This window comes from Rhinoraja longicauda, unplaced genomic scaffold (assembly GCF_053455715.1).
Source record: "Rhinoraja longicauda isolate Sanriku21f unplaced genomic scaffold, sRhiLon1.1 Scf000092, whole genome shotgun sequence".
Taxonomy (NCBI): Eukaryota; Metazoa; Chordata; class Chondrichthyes; order Rajiformes; family Arhynchobatidae; genus Rhinoraja; species Rhinoraja longicauda.
In genome coordinates, this window is record NW_027601310.1 from 86830 (window position 1) to 109027 (window position 22198).

Genomic DNA, 22198 nt, shown 5'->3' on the forward strand with positions numbered 1-22198 from the left:
AACAAAAGGAGTTGAGTATAGGAGCAAAGAGGTCCTTCTGCAGTTGTACAGGGCTCTAGTGAGACTGCACCTGGAGTACTGTGTGCAGTTTTGGTCTCCAAATTTTAGGAAGGATATTCTTGCTATTGAGGGCGTGCAGCGTAGGTTTACTAGGTTAATTCCCGGAATGGCGGGACTGTCATATGTTGAAAGACTGGAGCGACTAGGCTTGTATACACTGGAATTTAGAAGGATGAGAGGAGATCTTATCGAAACGTATAAGATTATTAATGGGTTGGACACGTTAGAGGCAGGAAACATGTTCCCAATGTTGGGGGAGTCCAGAACAAGGGGCCACAGATTAAGAATAAGGGGTAGGCCATTTCGAACTGAGATGAGGAAAAACTTTTTCAGTCAGAGAGTTGGGAATCTGTGGAATTCTCAGCCTCAGAAGGCAGTGGAGGCCAATTCTCTGAATGCATTCAAGAGAGAGCTAAATAGAGATCTTAAGGATAGTGGAGTCAGGGGGTATGGGGAGAAGGCAGGAACGGGGTACTGATTGAGAATGATCAGGCATGATCGCATTGAATGGCGGTGCTGGATCGAAGGGCCGAATGGCCTCCTCCTGCACCTATTGTCTATTGCTATTGTGTTGCTATATATTCTTTATATCTATTAAAATCTATTAAAAAATACGTCTGACAATTTTATCCATATATCTCCTATTTTGAACTCTAGTAATATGCACTAGAAAATTTATCTCAGGCAAATTCGGCCCTTCGAGCCAGCACCGTCATTCATTGTGATCGTGGCTGATCATCCACAGTCAGTAACCCGTGCCAGCTAGTCCCTAGAGCTCTATCTAACTCTCTTTAAAAATACATCCAGTGAATTGGCCTCCACTGCCTTCTGTGGCAGAGAATTCCACAGATTCACAACTCTCAGGGTGAAAACGTTTTTCCTCATCTCAGTTTCTCATCTTCAGTTATATTCAGTGACTGCTAATTTTATCTTGCATCAAGTCCTCCAAGTTCCTCACCATTGCTGATATTGGGCTCAAGAGATTTCAAAAATATAATTAAACGTTTGTAAAACTTCCACTTACATTGATTATTGAAGATTGATCAGGCATAAAAGTCACAGCTTCTTTGTGATCTTATGCCATGAATATAAAACAGGAAACTCGAATGAACGGAATCCCAGTGGAAAGCTGATACATAGCTGATAGATAAGGGCAGGCCGGTGTGGATATCAGTAGTCATAGGGAATTCTAGCATGGATCAGTCAGCAGGGAGGCGAAAATGAGAGCCATAGAATCGCAGATGCATTTACTGGTGGTTGAATCAATTGATGCAATTTTGTGAAATGATTTACCTGTCTTAAAGTGTACAATCACGGATCACAGAGCATGGTGTCCTCTGATTCACTTTTATCAAGTGAGACAATAAACATGGCAGGGAGACAGGACAGCTATGATGGCAATGGAACGCAAAATCCCCCAGAGAATCCAGTACAAAATCCTCCTCATAACCTACAAAGCCCTCCATAACCTGGCCCCATCCTACCTGACCGACCTCCTCCACAGGCACACTCCCACCTGCACCCTCCGCTCTGCCGCTGCCAATCTCCTATCCCCCCACATCCGGACCAAACTCAGATCCGGGGGGGACAGGGCTTTCTCCATCGCTGCTCCCACCCTATGGAACTCACTACCCCAAACCGTTAGAGACTCCTCCACACTCACCACATTCAAAACATCGCTGAAGTCTCACCTGTTCAGTACTGCCTTCAACCACTGAAGGTCACCTCACCTTCTGTCTCCTTTCTCTGTTCATTTATTTATTTACTTATTTATCTATTTATTCATTTCCCTATGTTCTCAAAATCTCTGTAAAGCGTCTTTGAGTATATGAAAAGCGCTATATAAATAAAATGCATTATTATTATTATTATTATTAAAATGTGACTTGAGATTGTTAAGATTAAATTAAAAATCTGAATTTAGTTTAGAGATACAGCACGGAAACAGGCCCTTTCGGCCCACCGGGTCCACGCCGACCAGCGATCCCCGCACACTAACACTATCCTACACACACTAGGGACCATTTTTTACATTTACCAAGCCAATTAACCTACAAACCTGTATGTATTTGGAGTGTGGGGGGAAACTGAAGATCTCGGAGAAAACCCACGCAGATCACGGGGAGAACGTACAAACTCCGTACAGACAGGACCCGCAGTCGGGATGGAACCCGGGTCTCCGGCGCTGCATTCGCTGTAAGGCAGCAACTCTACCGCTGTGCCACCGTGCTGCCCAATCACGAACATCATGAGAACACATCCAGATCTGCATCGAGATATCCTGGATAAACTGAGGTCAGTGGAAACATCAATAGGAATCGCTCCAGTGATTGGAGCCATACCTTACACAAAGGAAGATAGACACAAAATGCTGGAGTAACTCAGCGGGACAGGTGGCATCTCTGGAGAGAAGGAATGGGTGACGTTTTTGGTTGGGACCCTTTGTCAGACTAGGAGCCAGGGGAGAGGGAGCCTAGAGATCTGGAACATTGTTGTGGTTTTGGGAAGTCAATCCTTGCAGTCCTGGGCCATCACTGCAGGAGGTTGTCAGGACAGTATCCTAGGCCCAGTCACCTTCAGCTATTGGCCTCCTGCTTTGCCAGAATGAGGCCACATGCAAACTGGGGGAACAGCACCTCACAATCCACTTGGGTACCTCACAACCCAATGGTATCGAAACATCAAAACATCGCAAATAGGTGCAGGAGGAGGCCATTTGGCCCCTCGAGCCAGCACCGCCATTCATTGATATCACAGCCGATCATCCACAATCAGTAACCCACGCCTGAATTCTCCCCGTATCCCTCGATTCCGTTAGCCCTGAGAGCCAAATCTAACTCTCTCTTGAAAACATCCAGTGAATTGGCCTCCACTGCCTTCTGTGGCATAGAATTCCACAGATTCACAACTCTCCGGGGGGAAAAGTCGCTCCTCATCCCAGTCCTAAATGGCCGTCCCCTTATTCTTAAACCGCGTGACCCCTGGTTCTGGACTCCCCCAACACGGGGTACGTGTTGCCTGCATCCAGCCCATCCGATCCCCAAGGAATTTTGTACACCTCTATAAGATCCCCTCTCGTCCTTCTAAATTCCAGTGAATACAAGCCCAGTCGACCCTTTGTTTCATCGCGTGTCAGTCCCGCCGTCCCGGGAATTAACCCGGTGAACATTGAATTCTTCAATTCTAGGTAATTAATCAAAACCCCCCCTCTTTCATCTCCCCACCTCTTCCCTGTACCCCACCTGGATGTGCACCCATGTCTCCCACTATCCTGCCCCCATTTCCCCTCCCCCTCACTCCCCCCCCCCCACCCATCCATCTCTATCCCCACCTCTGGCTTCACGTTTCAAGCCTCTTCTCCCCTTTTCTCACAGGCTTTTGTCTCCTTTCCATCTCTGGTCATTGTCCACCCATCTGCTAACCAGACTGGGCTCACCAGTGAGTCTCTACCACTGAGAGGGGGAATTAAAGTATTAGGCAACTGGGTGATCAGGTAGGTCCAGGCGGCTAGAGCGAAGGTGATCACCCAGTCTACATTTGTAGTGTAGAAGAGCCGATGTATAAGAGTCCACACCTTGAACAAAGGATACAGTCGATGAGGTTGGAGGTGGTGCAAGTGAACCTCTGCCTAACCTGAAAGGACTGTCGGGGTCTCTGGACAGAGTCGAGGGAGGAGGTGTAGGGACAGGTGTTGCAGGTGCCTAATACTCTCTGTAAGGTGTTGCATCTGGCCACACCACCCACATGTGGTCATCAGGGATACCAGAAATTTCGCTGGCCACTATTCTGCAGGAGCAGCATGTCATTTTTCCACCTTCCATCTCTACTGCTCTAAAACCAAGAGTAAAAACCACAACAATTACTCACAAGGAACAGCAGACCATTTACCTTTACCTCCTGTTACCCTCTGCTCAGCCTTTGCTGAGCCTCCCTGAGCTAAATCCACAGCACTTGAAACACAGCCTCACACTGACCCTCAACACAGCACTTCACCTCCACACAGCCCCTCTCAGAGCATACGGCTCACTAAATGACACTCTTCTATACTTTGTCTTCTGGGTATTGACTGCCCAATTAGCCAATTTATTGGCATTCAATTAGCCAATCGAACAACTACCTTTCGAAATCTCCCACTGCTGCTCCGACACTGAAATACACTTGTTAGATGTTGAAAGAGATTCACCATGTTACAGGCTACCCAAACAAACCTACAGTTGTATTGTAGAAAGTATCCTAACTGGTTGCACCATGGCCTGGTATAACAAATCCCATGCACCTGAATGGAGGCTGCTGCAAAGTGGTGGTTCAGCCCAGTCCAACGTGAGCACAGTCATCCTGACCATCAAAAGCATCTACGTCAGGTGTCACCGCAAGAAAGCTGCATCTGTCCTCAAGGGTCTCCACATCGGGGCTATGCCAGTGTGGCTGGGTCTAGGTTCAGGAACAGCTCCTTCCCTACAGCCATCAGGCTATTAAATGATACACTATTGTCACATGTACTTGGGCACAGTGAAATTCTTTATTTTGTATACAATACACAAAGTACACGTTTCTGGCCAAAGTTACTAAGTATAACATATTATAGTCATGTTATAGTCATTTTAGTACAAAGTATTACAGGAATGCCATTTGTCAATATCCACTGTTGGGGATGGCCACATGAAAGGGTTAATGTTTCCATTAATCACTTCCAATTTCTTGTTCCATTATCAATCCGTTGGTATTTTCAAAATGGATTCGATTTTTGCAGCTACATTATCCTTGATTATTAATTATTATGCCTGATAATGTAAACTTGAATCTTTCCTTTGTCAATAATATCATCTCTTGAAATCCCATTAATGATCCTGGTTCCACATGCTGCCATTTCCCAATCCCCATCTTTCCAAACGAAACATAAATTCCACACTTACACAACCAAATTCCATTTATTTACAAAATGCTGGAGTAACTCAGCAGGTCGGGCAGCATCTCGGGAGAGAAGGAATGGGTGACGTTTCGGGTCGAGACCCTTCTTTTGGGTCAAGACCCAAATTCCACATCAGTGCTTGAGGTGTTATTATTTTTAAAAGTAGAATAATTTTTTTAAATCTTTAAATGAAGTGCAAGATAATTTTTGAAAACTTCACACTCAGAAGTAAAGCCTTCATTCAAAGATGCTATCAGAATATAATTAGTGAAATACACACATCACCAAACCTATCGTCAGATCAGATGAAATTGGTGCATATTATAAGCATCCTTGTGGTCCTCAAAGGTGTAAATCTGAAAGAGCACGCAGATATTCTTCATTCTCATGATCAATCTCCAAGGCCTTTTCAAAGTATTCAATAGCTTTGGACGTGTTCCCATCCAGCTGATATGTTAACCCTCTGACACCAAGAGCTTTGCTGTCACGTGGAGCATAGTAAAGCTTTTTATCTGCCCACTTCTCCAATTTTTCCTTACACATTCTCCGTTCTCTTGAATCATATTCAATCTTCACTCCTTTCAGAAATAGGCTGATGGCGCTTGATTCCGATCGTTTCTGGTACAGTTCAAATGACCCAGCCTTTAAACATATCTGCTGTGTGTTTTCTGGACGGATGTCCTCCAATTTCACCAGATCATTGTAGATCTCCTCTGCCTCAGAAAACTCTTCATTTCTTACGCAAATATCTGCGTAATCCAGCTTTGGGAGAATAGAACTCCTCGGACGGCACTCAGAGGCTTTCCAAAAATGATATTTACATTGACCGATCAACTCAGCTCGCTGCCCACGATTTCTATTACCAAGATTGATCAGTTTAATTCTATAACACCTTCCAATTTGGTGGTGTGAGAAGCACGAGTGTGGAGTTAATTCTAACGCTTGCTTCAATAGATTGATTGCTTTCTCCACTGCTCCTTCATCTCTGTAAAATTTTGCCGCGTAGCGAAGCACATATGGACCCTCACTGGCCTTCTGCAATGCTTGTTCAACTAATGTCTTTCCTTCTTCCTTTTTACCGGGTCCTTTCAATTTTAAGGCCAGCAGCACCATGGCCATTGCATCATCTGGATCCAGCTCCAATACACGTCGCAGATACTTCACTGACTCACTCCGTCCATGACTCTCTGGCGTTCCAGAAAATCCTTCCAGACGAAACAGAACAGTTGCTTTGCCCATGATCCACTCCGTGTTATTGGGATCTTCCCCCAGAGCTTTCTCAAAACATTCCAGAGCCTCCTCATAGTATGGAGCTGCAGAACTCAACAATGACCATCCCTTCTCCCCATACACTTCAGGTATCATTGCTGTATAGCGAGGACCATCAGTGAGTGGTTTACAGATCATCTCCAGCTTGTCGAGGTAGGACTGGGCCTCGGTCAATTGTCCCATGTGGTAATGCACCCAGGCAGAGTTTCCACAGGTGATGATGCTGTTTCTTTCAAATGCATCTTTGTGGTTCTCCCTCAGAATCCTGTCAGCTTCCTTTAAGTTTTGAAGAGCTTCCTCACAGTTGCCTTGCAGGCAGTTTATGAAAGCGAGTTGGTTGTAGGATGTGGCTTGATATTTATCTGCAAAGATTGTGGCATCTTTTAATCGGTACACCATATCGTCCAAGTCAAGGGTCTCCTTCTGTGGGCCCCACGTGAAGTGACACTCAAGCTGATCGAGCTTCTCTTTCAACAAATCTCTCATTCTGCTGCTGCAAGAGAATAAAATTCATCAAATTCCATGTCAGGCAAGTCTGTCTCCCAATCTCACAAATAGTCAGCAGACCAGACAAGCTGCATTTGGTTATTTTGTCATTGACCTCCAGGTTGTCGAGGATCCCCCTCTCACCTCATGAGTGTCAGTGAGGTGGGCAATGGAGCAGGTCAGCAAGTGGAGGGACTAATGGGAAGGTGGAGGTTATGAAAAGTATGTTGCAAAGAAAGGACAATCAGGGACAGGTTAATGAACATGGTGAGGCTGAGGGGCTGAGCTGTGTTTATTTCAATGCAAGTAGTATTTTGGAAACAGTGGTTGAGTGTAGGGCCTGAATCAGCTTGGAGCCTATATAGAACGATGATGTTGTGACCATGACCACATTATGGTCGCTTGGTTGTGAAAGGGACAGGACTGGCAGTTTAATTCTTCAAGGTTTAGATGCTTCAGACATGATAGAGAGAGAGAGAGAGAGAGAGAGAGAGAGAGAGAGAGAGAGAGAGAGAGAGAGAGAGAGAGAGAGAGAGAGAGAGAGAGAGAGAGAGAGAGAGAGAGAGAGAGAGAGAGGGAGGTAAAGGAGGTGGAGGAGTTGCACTATTAATAAGGTAGAATGTCACAGCTGTACACAGGGAGGACCCAGTGGACAATCCATCCACTGGGGAAATGTGGTTGAGGTGAAAAATAAGGAAGGCGCAGTCATTCGGATGGGATTGTACTATAGGCATCCCAACCACCAGGGGGGGTAAACGAACAGATGTGTAGACATGTTATAGAAAGATTTAAAAGCAACGTTGTTGTCGTGGCGGGTGGCGTTAGCTTCCCCAACATTGTCTGCTTCTAACAAGAGGAACTGCAACAGTACATGCAACAGTCCTGCAACAGTGCAAGAGGAACTGCAACAGTACATGCAACAGTCCTGCAACAGTGCAAGAGGAACTGCAACAGTGCATGCAACAGTCCTGCAACAGTGCAAGAGGAACTGCAACAGTACATGCAACAGTCCTGCAACAGTGCAAGAGGAACTGCAACAGTACATGCAACAGTCCTGCAACATCCCTGTTGTATTGGGACAACCAGAGTTGCATGCAGTACTTCAAATGTGTTGGAGGTGGCCGGATGTGGGTGGATTACAGTGAATTTCGGTAGTGTATCGTAGCCCAGTGGGCGACCGCTTCCCCCGTGAGTGGCCGGATCGCTGGCAGCTCACCCCCACCTCACACATGGCTGTGCTCCAATAATATTCTTCCTTTGATTTTTTTTCAACCTTTTAAAACTGCAAAAACCATTATTAACTCACAGGCCGTACAAAAACAGGCAGCGGGCCGGAATAGGCAGGGGTTGCCGATCCCTGCTCTAAACCTTTCCCATCTATCCTAGACATTAAAGACAAGAGGGTAATTAAGGAGACTGTAAGACTGCTGAAGGATAAAGGAGGAATATTATGCTTGGCATCAGAGGATGATGGAGTCTGAGGAGGGATCTTGGTGTTAAACTCCCAGAAAGTGGCAACGCAGGTGGATAGCGTGGTCAAGGTGTCTTCATCGGTCATGGCATTGAATATAAAGGGCAGGAAGTCATGTTACAACTTTGTAAACCTTTGGTTAGGCTGCATTAGAAGCATTATTGCTATTCTGTTCATCTCATTACAGGAAGGATGTTGAGGCTTTGGAGAGGGTGCAGAAGGGGTTTACATGCATGTTGCCATGATTGGAGGGGATTAGCTGCAGAGTTTGGACAACATTGGATATTTCTCTGGAATGCAGGAGGCTGAGGGCTGACTCCATACAAGTTTATAAAATTACTAGACCAAGTGGACCAGTTGGGCCCATTCCGCGTAGAGGGGGGAAAGGGAAGGGGAGAGGGTGTCACTGAGTGAGGCCTGGACCCAAAGCCTCTCCAGTATTGTAGTACCCTCAATCCCCCCACTCAATCCCCTTATCCCCCCTCCTCCCCCCACTGACCCACTCCATCCCCCCTACCCACCCCCACTTGCCCCTCCCCTGCCCCCATCTCCACTTGCACCTCCCCCAAGCCGTCTCCACCCCCATTTCCACCTCCCCACCCCCTCTCCCTCCCCTCAACCCCACACGCCCCCACCTCCCTCCCCTCCCCCTACTCTCCCTGCTCGCACCGCACTCTCCCCCCACCCCCAATCTTCCCTCCTCCCCACCCTCACCCTGCCCTCATCCCCACCCCTCTTCCCTTCTCCCCACCCTCACCCTACCCTCCTCCCCACCCCCACTCTCTCCTTCCTACCCCCTTTCCCCACCCACCCCCACTCTCTCCTCCCCCCACCCCCTCCCCAATTCTCCCATCTTCCTCACCCCTCTCCCCTGCCCCGCACTGTTCCTCTTCCCCCACCCCCACTCTCCCCTCCCCCTCCCCACTCTCTCCTTCCCCCACCCCCACTCTCCCCTCCCCCTCCCCACTCTCTCCTTCCCCCACCCCCACTCTCCCCTCCCCCTCCCCACTCTCTCCTTCCCCCACCCCCACTCTCCCCTCCCCCTCCCCACTTTCTCCTTCCCCCACCCCCACTCTCCCCTCCCCACTCTCTCCTTCCCCACTCTCCCCTCCCCCTCCCCACTCTCTCCTTCCCCCACCCCCACTCTCCCCTCCCCCTCCCCACTTTCTCCTTCCCCCCACCCCCACTCTCCCCTCCCCACTCTCTCCTTCCCCCCACCCCCACTCTCCCCTCCCCCTCCCCACTTTCTCCTTCCCCCCACCCCCACTCTCCCCTCCCCCTCCCCACTCTCTCCTTCCCCCCACCCCCACTCTCCCCTCCCCTCCCCACTTTCTCCTTCCCCCCACCCCCACTCTCCCCTCCCCCTCCCCACTCTCTCCTTCCCCCCTCCCCCACTCTCCCCTCCCCTCCCCACTCTCTCCTTCCCCCACCCCCTCTCTCCCCTCCCCACTCTCTCCTTCCCCCCACCCCCACTCTCCCCTCCCCCTCCCCACTCTCTCCTTCCCCCACCCTCCCCTCCCCCTCCCCACTCTCTCCTTCCCCCACCCCCACTCTCCCCTCCCCCTCCCCACTCTCTCCTTCCCCCACCCCCACTCTCCCCTCCCCCTACCCACTCTCTCCTTCCCCCCACCCCCACTCTCCCCTCCCCCTCCCCACTCTCTCCTTCCCCCACCCCCACTCTCCCCTCCCCACTCTCTCCTTCCCCCCACCCCCACTCTCCCCTCCTACCCCCCCCCCCTCCCCCCGCGGGCCCGGCAACGTCGCTTAAAGCTCCTCCGTGCGAGGGTGGAGAGGAAAGAGGAGAGGATGGCACTGAGCGCGGGCACTGCCGTCAGTCGGGCGGGTGGGAAAGGCGACTACACCTCCCGGCGGTCAGCGCGGCCCGATCTGTGTAATGTCAGGCGCGAGGCATGCCGGGACGGGCGGCGGTGCACGGGGGGGGGGGGGGGGGGAGCGCATTAGTTAAAGGTCGGTGGGGGGGGGGGGGAGCGCATTAGTTAAAGGTCCGGGGGGGGGGGAGCGCATTAGTTAAAGGTCCGGGGGGGGGCGCATTAGTTAAAGGTCCGGGGGGGGGGGGGGGGAGCGCATTAGTTAAAGGTCCGGGGGGGGGGGGGGGAGCGCATTAGTTAAAGGTCCGGGGGGGGGGGGGGTGGGGGGGAGCGCATTAGTTAAAGGTCCGGGGGGGGAGCGCATTAGTTAAATGTCCAGCGGGGGGGGGGGGGGGGGAGCGGGCCCTGCCTCCACCCCCATTTCCTCCACCCCCATTTCCTCCACCCACCCCTATTTCCCCCTCTCCTCACCCCCACTCGCTCCCACCTCCCCGTACCTCCACTCTCCGTGCCCGCACCCCACTCTCCCCCCCACCCCCAATCTTCCCTCCTCCCCACCCCCACTCTCTACTCCCCCCACTCTCTACTTCCCCCCACCCCCCCAACTGTCTCCTCCCCCACCCACCCTTTCCCCCCACCCCCAGACTCTCCTTCCCCCACCCCCTCCCCCCTTCTCCCCCCCTTCCCCAACCCCACTCTCCTCTGCCCCGCACTGTCCCCCTTCCCCCCCACCCGCAATCTCTGACCCCTGACCCCCAACCCCCTCACCCCCACCCTTCCCTGCCCCCTACACCCACTGTCCCTCTTCCCCCACCTCTCCTCCCCCCACTCCCACTCCCCCAACTCCCTTCCCCCCACCCCCACTCTCTCCACCCCCACAGTCTGAAGAAGGGTCTCGGCCCGAAACGTCACCCATTCGCTCTCTCCTAGATGCTGCCTGACCTGCTGAGTTACTCCAGCATTTTGTGATACCTTCGATATGTACCAGCATCTGCAGTTATTTTCCTAAACTACCGTGCCGGTCGACGTTACCATTCTGAGCTGTTCAACTTAATTTCAAATTGATCCACTAATTTTCAGTAGACCATATCATCAATAATAATCTGCAGGTAAACTTAGACACAGTAGGAATAGTCCTTACCTCATTATGCTGCTTGGATGGAAAACACTTTATACTCCTTTCTCAGCTCGAGCAGTACTTTCTCAGGTTGAATCAATCTCAAAGTGTTCTGGATGTTGTGCCTGACAGTTCCGTTATAGTTTCAACTATGCCTGACTGGGAACAGAAACTGAAACTGAAACTGAAACTCAGACGTGTAATAAGGAAGGTTCGGTCATTCTGATGGCATTGTACTATAGGCATCCCAACCACCGGGGGGGGGGGGTAAACGAACAGATGTGTAGACATGTTATAGAAAGATTTAAAAGCAACGTTGTTGTCGTGGCGGGTGGCGTTAGCTTCCCCAACATTGACTGCTTCTAACAGTGCAAGAGGAACTGCAACAGTACATGCAACAGTCCTGCAACAGTGCAAGAGGAACTGCAACAGTACATGCACCAGTCCTGCAACAGTGCAAGAGGAACTGCAACAGTACATGCAACAGTGCAAGAGGAACTGCAACAGTACATGCAACAGTCCTGCAACATCCCTCCTGTATTGGGACAACCAGAGTTGCATGCAATACTTCAAATGTGTTGGAGGTGGCCGGATGTGGGTGGATTACAGTGAATGTCGGTAGTGTATCGCAGCCCAGTGGGCGACCGCTCCCCCCGTGAGTGGCCGGATCGCTGGCAGCTCACCCCCACCTCACACATGGCTGTGCTCCAATAATATTCTTCTTTTGATTTTATTTCAACCTTTTAAAACTGCAAAAATCATTATTAACTCACGGGCCGTACAAAAACAGGCGGCGGGCCGGAATAGGCAGGGGTTGCCGATCCCTGCTCTAAACCTTTCCCATCTATCCTAGGCATTAAAGACAAGAGGGTAATTAAGGAGACGGTAAGACTGCTGAAGGATAAAGGAGGAATATTATGCTTGGCATCAGAGGATGATGGAGTCTGAGGAGGGATCTTGGTGTTAAACTCCCAGAAAGTGGCAACGCAGGTGGATAGCGTGGTCAAGGTGTCTTCATCGGTCATGGCATTGAATATAAAGGGCAGGAAGTCATGTTACAACTTTGTAAACCTTTGGTTAGGCTGCATTAGACTGCAGTTAGGCTGCAATTGCTATTCTGTTCATCTCATTACAGGAAGTATGATGAGGCTTTGGAGAGGGTGCAGAAGGAGGGGATTGGAGGGGATTAGCCATGATTGGAGGGGATTAGCTGCAGAGTTTGGACAACATTGGATATTTCTCTGGAATGCAGGAGGCTGAGGGCTGACTCCATACAAGAGGGGGGGACAGGGAAGGGGAGAGGGTATCACTGAGTGAGGCCTGGACCCAAAACCTCTCCAGTATTGTAGTACCGTCAACCCCCCCACTCAATCCCCTTATCCCCCCCCCTCCTCCCCCCACTGACCCACTCCATCCCCCCTACACAACCCCACTTGCCCCTCCCTTCCCCACCTCCACTTGCACCTCCCCTGTCTCCATCCCCATTTCCCCCTCCCCACCCCTATTCCCCCCTCTCCCTCCCCTCAACCCCACACGCCCCCCACCTCCCTCCCCTCCCCCTACCCCCACTCTCCCTGCCTGCACCGCACTCTCCCCCCCACCCCCATTCTTCCTCTCCCCACCCCCAACACTTCCCTTCTCCCCACCCCCAACTCTTCTCTTCTCCCCACATCCCCCCTCCCCACCCCTGATGGACCTAATGTGATGTTCCAATAATAAATTGGTCCATTTATTATTTTTAATCACATTTTCATCTACAAACCATTGATTCAATAGACAATAAACAATAGGTGCAGGAGTAGGCCATTCGGCCCTTCGAGACAGCACCGCCATTCAATGTGATCATGGCTGATCATTCTCAATCAGTACCCCGTTCCTGCCTTCTCCCCATACCCCCTGACTCCTCTATCCTTAAGAGCTCTATCTAGCTCTCTCTTGAATGCATTCAGAGAATTGGCCTCCACTGCCTTCTGAGGCTGAGAATTCCACAGATTTACAACTCTCTGACAGAAAAGGTTTTTCCTCATCTCCGTTCTAAATGGCCTACTCCTTATTCTTAAACTGAGGCCCCTGGTTCTGGACTCCCCCAACATTGGGAACATGTTTCCTGCCTCTAACATGTCCAACGCCTTAATAATCTTATATGTTTCGATAAGATCCCCTCTCATCCTTCTAAATTCCAGTGTATACAAGCCTAGTCGTTCCAGTCTTTCAACATACGACAGTCCCGCCATTCTGGGAATTAACCTAGTAAACCTACACTGCACCCCCTCAATAGCAAGAATATCCTTCCTCAAATTTGGAGATCAAAACTACACACAGTACTCCAGGTGCGGTCTCACTCGGGCCCTGTACAACTGCAGAAGGACCTCTTTGCTCCTATACTCAACTCCTCTTGTTATGAAGGCCAACATTCCATTGGCTTTCTTCACTGCCTGTTGTACCTGCATGCTTCCTTTCAGTGACTGATGCACTAGGACACCCAGATCTCGTTGAACGTCCCCTTTTCCTAACTTGACACCATTCAGATAATTATCTGCCTTCCTATTCTTACCACCAAAGTGGATAACCTCACAATTATCCACATTAAACAGCATCTGCCATGCATCCGCCCACTCACACAACCTGTCCAAGTCACCCTGCAACCTCATAGCATCTTCCTCACAGTTCACACTACCACCCAGCTTTGTATCATCTGCAAATTTGCTAATGGTACTTTTAATCCCTTCATCCAAGTCATTAATGCCAAGTAATTGCAGCATGCACAAAGCTATTTTCTGTATTTACACTGACATCACTTTCTTATGCGTGATGCTTTTTATTTCAATTTCTCAATGGTTTAATGGTTCAATGGTTCTTTATTGTCACGTGTACTGAGGTACAGTGACATTTGATTTGCCAACAGCATTACAAAAAAGCAACTAGAACATAACCACATAAATATTAAACATAGACTTAAACAGCCACCACAGCGGTGTGTGCGAATCCCCAGGGCACACTGCGTAAGTGGAGATCCACAGCCATCAGTTCAATGTCCGGGCCACACATACGCTCCTTCACCGTGATGTGACCAGAGTTGTACCGACCGCTGTCACTCTCTCTGCATTCCCTGTCCGCCCGAACAGTCAGAAAGCCGTCAACACTCGCACTAGACTCCGGGATGTCCTCATGGAGCCATGTTCCCACAAACACCGAGACCACTGCACTCACGGCACTCCCTCCCTCTGAGTCCCCACCAGTGCAGGCAGCACGGCCATCTTGTTTTTCAGCGACCTCTCATTCTCCACTGTGATGGAAGGCAAATCACTTGTACCTTCTTTCCTCCTTTTCTCCCGCAGTCAAGGCGATCAAAGCTCCCGCAGTCGGAGCGATCAAAGCTCCTGCGGTCGGAGCGGTGGAAGCTCCTGCGGTCGGAGCGGTGGAAGCTCCTGCAGTCGGAGCTCCCGAAGTCGATCCCTAACAAAGGGACCGCTAGCTCCACGATGTTAAAGCTGCAGTGCAGACAGAGATACGATGAAAAAGTCACATTTCCGTTGAGGGAAGAGATAAAAAAGGTTTCCCCCAACCTCTAAACCCCCCATCCCACCACCACATAATACAAAAACTAAAATACACTAAAACATACAAGTAAAAACAGACTAAAAACAACAAAAGAAGAAAGGGCCGAGACCGACTGTTGGCAAGGCTGCCATGTACGGCGTCCATTGGAGCAAAGTCTCTATTTATCATTTCTCCATTTATTCCCACAGTGCTCCACACTCATTTAAGAGAGATAAAAGATTTTGTGATTATTACAAAGTATAACCAAGATGTGATTTAACAACTTGTTTTAGTAATTTAATGTTTGCATACCCTGACAGGTGAATTTGGTCCTTTTTCTGTCAGTGTATCTGTCAGCTTACAATCCAGCGGAATGAATATTGATTTCTCTCATCAAGTAATCCTTGCATCCCCTCTCTCTCCGTTTGATCCCCCACCCTTGTCATACCAGTTTCAAAGCTGTTTTGTTGAATCTCATTGTCTGCAACTAATTTTCACCTAGCCCACAGCTCGCCTGTTTCCTATGTCATTATAACCTTTTTTTGCATTTGTTCTATATCTCTCTACATCACCATCTATATCTCTCGTTTCCCTTTCCCCTGACTCTCAGCCTGAAGAAGGGTCTCAACCCCAAACGTCACCTATTCCTTTTCTCCAGCTTCCTGACCCACTGAGTTACTCCAGCTTTTTGTGTCTATCTTCGGTTTAAACCAGCATCTGCAGTTCATTCCTACACATAACTGTCTCTAAACACTGGTTCAGTGTAATTGCAATCAGGGTTAGATGCGGAAAGTGTATAGTTAATGCAATGTGTATAGTTAATGAATCCGGAGACCCGGGTTCGATCCCGACTACAGGTGCTGTCTGTATGGAGTTTGTACGTTCTCTCCGTGACCTGCGTGGGTTTTCTCTGAGATCTTCGGTTTCCTCCCACACTCCAAAGTCGTACAGGTTTTTAGGTTAATTGGCTTGGTAAATATAAAAATTGTTCCTGGTGGGTGTAGGATAGTGTTAAAGTGCAGGGATCACTGCGGTGTGCCGAAAGGCCTGTTTCTAAACAATTGCAAAATAATCGTTTGCTAACTTTTCTACATAGGAAGTTCAATTTCCATTTGATAATAATTTGGGATTAAATGCAAACAACTAGGTCATGAGTAAAATTAATGAAATTAATGAGTTAATGAGATATGACTTAAACATGAAATCTATGCAGGGTCTCAGGTCAAGCCATCTATTCCGTTATCTCATCTATCTCGTTGCAGACTAGTCTTTCTCACAGTACCCCTGAATCTCCCACTTCACTGACACTAGGGAAACCTTACAGTGGGCAATTAACCCCACCAACCAACATGTCTTTATGACATTGGAGGAAACTGCAGCACCTGGGGATCATTGGAAATAGACAAAATGCTGGAGTAACTCAGCGGGTCTGGCAGCATCTCTGGAGAGAAGGAATGGGTGACGTTTCAGGTCCAGATCCATCTTCAGTCTGATGTCAGGGGAGAGGGAGATGCATAGGTAAGGAAGTGTAAGGTGTGGGTTCTTGGGTATCTTGGTTCTTGGTCCTCCAAAATATTCCAAATGGAATTTAAACTGGAGGTGGCGGAGTATGGACTTAAGCACGAAGGTCTTCTTGGAGAAGAAGAGCTGCCTTAAATGTAGTTGCATCTGGTTGAGTAACTATAGTAGGGTGAAGACTATTCCATGCTTTAATTGTGCAAGGGGGGAATGAATTGCGAAACACATCTATCTTGATAACCGGTATCTCCAATTGAATCGAATGCCTTCGTCTACTCCTGATAGGTTTGGGTTTGGTGTAGATGTGGTCATCTATGTCGAGCTGACCATTTAACATTTTGTAAAAACAGGTCAAGCGGTGGGCTTAACGTCTGTCTTGGAGCGGGTTCCACCCCAATGGATTTAGAAGTTGGGTAACACTCGCTTCTCTCTCATAGGTATTTGTAACAAAACCAGCTGCCTGTCTTTGGACACGTTCGATGGAAGAAATGTTTCTATTTGTGTATGGGTCCCATGCTGCAACGGCGTAGTCCAAATGTGGTCTAACAGAGGGTCAAGAGTGAAAACAGGACAAAGGGAATGGAGACAAAGGAAAATGTGGAGTAGATCATTGTTGGCTGGGAGAAGGTAACAACAAAGCAAACAGAGATAAAATGTGGTCGGAGACAGTAAGACTGGTCGGAGAATTGGGACGGAGAGGGGATGGAGAGAAAGGGCAAGCAAGGGTTACTTAAAGTTAGAGAAGTCAATGTTCATACAGCTTGGGTGTATACTGCCCAAGTGAAATACAGTAGGAGGATCATTGGAAAATTGTACAAACATCACACAGGTAAGACTGGAAGTCAGGTTTCAATCAGTTGCTGGAACTATGAAGCATCAGCACTACCTGCTGTGCTACTGTCCTGTCTGAAGAGAGTTTTCAAATTTCTTGCTCAGGTCATTACATCCACTAAATGCAGCACTGGTTTCAAAGGCTTTCACATTACTCTCAAAAACACAACATTGGATCTAAATGTACGTTATTTTCCTCTCAAACCTACTTCAACTATTTTCTTTCTCTAAGTGTGGGGATCGCTGGTAGCCACGGACTCGGTGGGCCGAAGGGCCTGCTTCCGCGCTGTATAGCAGAAATATTGTGGGCTTTTGGTCTCCTGTGTATATATTTTCCTATTAGCAGACTCGCACGTGTGCAAGCTCGCACACACACACTCACACACAACCACTCAAATACATTTCCTTGGCTCATGGAGTAAGTTTGTTGTAAATTGTGGATAAATAAATTTAGTGTCCACACTTAGTTGTTAGTTACTCGACGGTTGCCTGATTTTATTCTCTTATGAGGGAGCGTCTCACAGAGGACCAGCATCTGTATGAGTCTCGCCTGACTTGGTTACATTCAGTCAGTCTTTATAGGCAGAGACAAACAACATTCCTGCGTGACACATACTCCGCCTATCTTGTGACGAACAACCTCTTAATGTGTTTTCCTAAGCTGAGTTTCGTTTCTTCAGAAACCGTTAGCCATCCCCTCCAGAAGGCAGTTGTAGTCTTTACTGTGGCTTGCAGCTTTAGCTAAATCAACCGTACTATCTCCGTATGTCTGGCATACAAGAAGAAGTGTCTCATCGGTGTTTTTTCTGTAAGCCATGCAACATATTTTTACACATAAATCAACAACTGTTGCAGGAGCAAGAGGCTCAGAGCATCAACACGTTCCTGTCTACAAGATGTAGATGTGCAGTCGCAGTGAAGTCTGGAGTCAATTAACAACCAACCCTGCCTTTTGAGTTAAGAGAGCTACACATCCACTCTGTGGCATATGGTCTCACTCAGTTCCCAGGTCAATTACGGCTATGCGTTATTGTAAATTTGTCAACATTACGTGTCTGCTGCCTTCACCCCATTCCAATATTACAAAATCGGAAAAAATATGAACATTTTTGCACATTTTAAGCCTGAGTTTATTTTCTCGCATTGTACAAAGCATCGACACGTCAGAGTGGTGGGGGATATTGAATAAGCTGTCGGAAGAGTAGTTGAGACAGGTACTATCACAGTATTTAAAAAGCATTTGGACAAGTACACGGGTAGTAAAGGGTTAGAGAGATATGGACCAAATGGGACATCTTAGTCGGCATGCTCTAGATAGGCCAAAGGGCCTGTTTTCCTTGCTGTGTGGCTGTCTGACTCTTTGGCATCCTATTTGAAGAGATGTGACAACAGGATTGTAATTTTAAGAATACTCCCAATTTCTTTTATGTAGAAAAATAACTGCAGATGCTGGTTCAAATCGAAGGTATCACAAAATGCTGGAGTAACTCAGCAGGCCAGGCAGCACCTCAGGAGAAGGAATGGGTGACGTTTCGGGTCAAGACCTATCTTCAGACTGATGTCAGGGGAGGGGTTGGGACAAAGATAGGATGTAGTAGGAGACAGGAAGACAGTGGGAGAACTGGGAAGGGGGAGGGGAAAGGGAGGGACAGTGGAATTATCTGAAGTTAGAGAAATCAATGTTCAAACCGCTGGGGCGTAAGCTGCCCAAGCGAAATATGAGGTGCTGTTCCTCCAATTTGTGGTGGGCCTCACTATGGCACTGGAGGAGGCCCATGACAGAAAGGTCAGACTGGGAGTGGGAGGGGGAGTTGAAGTGCTGAGCCACCGGGAGATCAGGTTGGTTAAGGCGGACTGAGCGAAGGTGCTTAAGGGGAATGTCTTCGCCTTCTGTGCTTAATTTATTTTATGCAATATATGCATTTCATATGTTCGCGTTTTCTTATGCAATATCAATGCATTTCATATGTTGGCGTTTTCTTTAGGCTGCTGGCAACTTGGCACTAAGTGTATTTGGAAAGGTGCAAGAAGGCAAGAGAATGTACAATGAATGGGGAGGCATTGACTGTACAGAGAAGCAATGGATCCCTGGAGTCGATGTCACAAAATGTTAAAGGTAGCAAGGTCTGATCAACAAGTTAATTAAAAATGTTTTCCCTTCGTAACTGAGGCAAAGAATATTAGGCCAAGAACTTTGTGCCAGAACTGCAATAAATAGAACGAGATCAAAGCTTCAGTGCTGCAAATAATTCTGGTTGCACATTACAGGAAATGCATTTGCATTGGACAAGACACAAGCCAAATCAGCGTGGATGCTGCCAAGCCGAGAAAATTGTAGCAAGGAAAAAAAGATTAGATAGGCTACAGCTAATTTCTTTACAAAAGGGAAGGTCGAAGGGAGATTTAATTGAGGCGTATGAACTTCTGAGAGGCCTAGATTGAGTAAGCAGGAAGGACCTATTTTCATTAGTAGAGGGAGACGCATTAGTAGAGGGATCAAAGTCTGAACGAAGTGCTGGAAGGATTGGAGGAGAGAGTGGTTGGGATCTGAATGTATGGTGGAGCCAGATAGCTTCATCCCATTTATACACTGACGTAATGTTGAAGAGCCATGATCTGAAGGCTCTGGACCCAGTGCCGGAAGGTGGAAGTAAACTGGGCAGTTCTTTTAGGATCTTCACCGACATGGTGACCCACTAAAGGAAGGAGGTGAACCAGCTGGCCGTGTGGTGCAGAGACAACAATCTCTTCCTGAATGTGGAGAAAACAAAGGAGATTGTTGTCGACTTCAGGAGAACGCACACCCAACACCCCCACCCACTGACCACCCACAGCCTCCAGCCAGCCGTAAGACCCTGCAGCGCATAGTGAACACTGCTGAGAGGATCACTGGTGCCTCACCCCCAACACTCCTGGTCCTTTACACCACCCGCCTCACCCGCAAAGCATTGAGCATTGTGGGTGACCCCTCCCACAGCCTCTTCACCCTCCTGCCTTCAGGGAGAAGGTTTCGCAGCCTGAGGTCGAGCACCACCCGACTAAAGAAGTTTTTTCCACCAGGCTGTCAGGACGCTGAACTCTCTCCCCTCCCTCCCTCCACTCTCCCCTGCCCCCATTGGACCTGGACTTTAACACCCCACACACACGCACATCCAGCACCAGACATTTTTTTTAACGCTGCTATGGACAGGCTTTGCACTACTGTTCATTATTTTTTATTGTAATATATTCATCTTCATCTTTTTTTCATTGAAGTGACTATATTTTATATTGATTGTTGTTTGCTGTGCCTTTTTAATTTTAACTTAATTTAATGCACTTTATTCCTCGGGATTGTGGGAAACGGTATTTCGATTTTCTGTCTGTGTAAACTAACTGAAAATTGACAATAAAGTTGACTTTGACTTGACTGACTTTGAATGGATTCCAGTTTCCTGGTTCTACAATTTCACCATATCCAACTACCCACCCCTATCATCGTAACCTGTTTCCTTACTTGAATTGAATTGGTTGAATTAAATTGAATTGGATGTTGGATTGTCACATGCGACAAGTTACGGTGACATTCTTGGCGTGCATACCCAAGGTATGCAAATAGCTACCACATAAAGGACGATGACAAAGTTATAAAGAATTCTGCGCCACATCCACACCGAGTCCTCTTTAGTTCTCGCCCTCGTGTTGGTTCCCCCACGCCGGGTTCTCTTTCATTTCCCCCCCACATCACAGCGGTCCCCCCATGCCAGGTCCTCTTTAGTTCTCCCCCTCGTGTTGTTCCCCCCCACGCCGGGTCCTCTGTTATTATAAACAGAGGTATCACATCGTATAATACCTTTCAACAAAAATGAGTCTGATATTTTAAATTGATGATCATCTCACTGGGCTGTGTGGGCCCAGCCTGAAGACATGGATTGGCAACGCTCTGCGGCCTCACTTTTCTGCAGTTTTGCAGCGGCCCAGAAACAGGTTCCAGATTGTTGAAAAGTCAATAAGGCTAAATATAAGTTAATTGAATATAGTGAATATGTAAAGAAATGATGCACATTTTTATTTGGTGAGGATTAAAAAAAAAGACATTTGTTCTTTCAATTAAAAGGGGGGAAGGAAAGGAGAACATTTCACCCTCCAGTGGCTGATCAGCATTATCTGTAAATTTGTCCAAGTTAAAGGAGAAATGAGAGGTGGATATTTCACATTGAAGAATGGGGGTGATGTTTGTTGTAATGGGGAACCAGTCTCTCACAAATACTGGTGAGATTCTCAGTGTGGCCGTCTACAGTATCATGTACTTCATTTTTGCATTTTTGCCCTCCAGGTGATCCACTCACGAGGGTGGCACGGTAGCGCAGCAGTAGAGTTGGTGCCTTGCAGCGCCGGAGACCCGGGTTTGATCCTGAATACGGGTGCTGTCTGTATGGAGTTTGTACCTTCTCCCCTTGACCTGCTTGGGGTTCCTCCCACACTCCAAAGATGTGCAGGTTTGTAGGTTAATGGGCTTGGTATAAATGTAAGTTGTTCCCAGTGCGTGTGGGATAGTATTAATGTGCAGGGATCGCTGGTCGGTGCGGACTCGGTGGGCCGAAGGGCCTGTTTCCGCACTGTATCTCTAAACGAAACTAAAAGGGAGTGGCAGAGAAGCGGCGGGTGGGGTGAGCATGGCATTACATGTGCTGTGCAATTTGAAACCACTTTGCAGAAGTAGTTCCAGATACCGAGTTAATTGAGTATTAACATCAGTCCATACTCCATCAGCACCAAACATGGTTGGCACAGGATGCTGTACTTACAGTAGATGGGCTGGAAGTGCTAGAGCATTAGCACTGAAACTATTTCCTCAAGTGTCTGCTGGAGTTATTTTTGCCCTTTGGAACAAATTTGGTGGCAAAATTTCACTCACTATGTTCAATTCCTAGTGGTACGGTATAAAGAGAATTTTTAGCTTGGGCAGCCTACATCCCATATTGATGTCTCTAACTTCAAATAACGCTTGTAACCCTCTCTCCGTTCCTCTCCCACCCGTCGTTGTACCAGCTTTAAAGTCGTCCTGTTGAGTCTCATTGTCTGTAACCCGTTTTCACCTAGCCCACAGCTAACTACTTTATCAGCCTGTCTCCTTTATCATCATCACTTTTTTTGCATATCTTTCACTAATTTGTTCTATATCTCTC

The 22198-nt window shown here is 48.1% G+C and overlaps 1 protein-coding gene across 1 annotated transcript; it reads right to left on the minus strand.

The window, feature by feature from the left end:
* Positions 1-5311: 5311 nt before the first annotated feature.
* Positions 5312-11259, minus strand: LOC144589979 (antiviral innate immune response effector IFIT1-like). Its single transcript, XM_078394889.1, has 2 exons — positions 11166-11259; positions 5312-6731 (listed from the first exon to the last, which is right to left on the minus strand). The coding sequence occupies exons 1-2, from the start codon at positions 11168-11170 to the stop codon at positions 5312-5314; spliced, it is 1425 nt and encodes a 474-aa protein (XP_078251015.1). The 5' UTR covers positions 11171-11259.
* Between the last annotated feature and the right edge of the window lie 10939 nt (positions 11260-22198).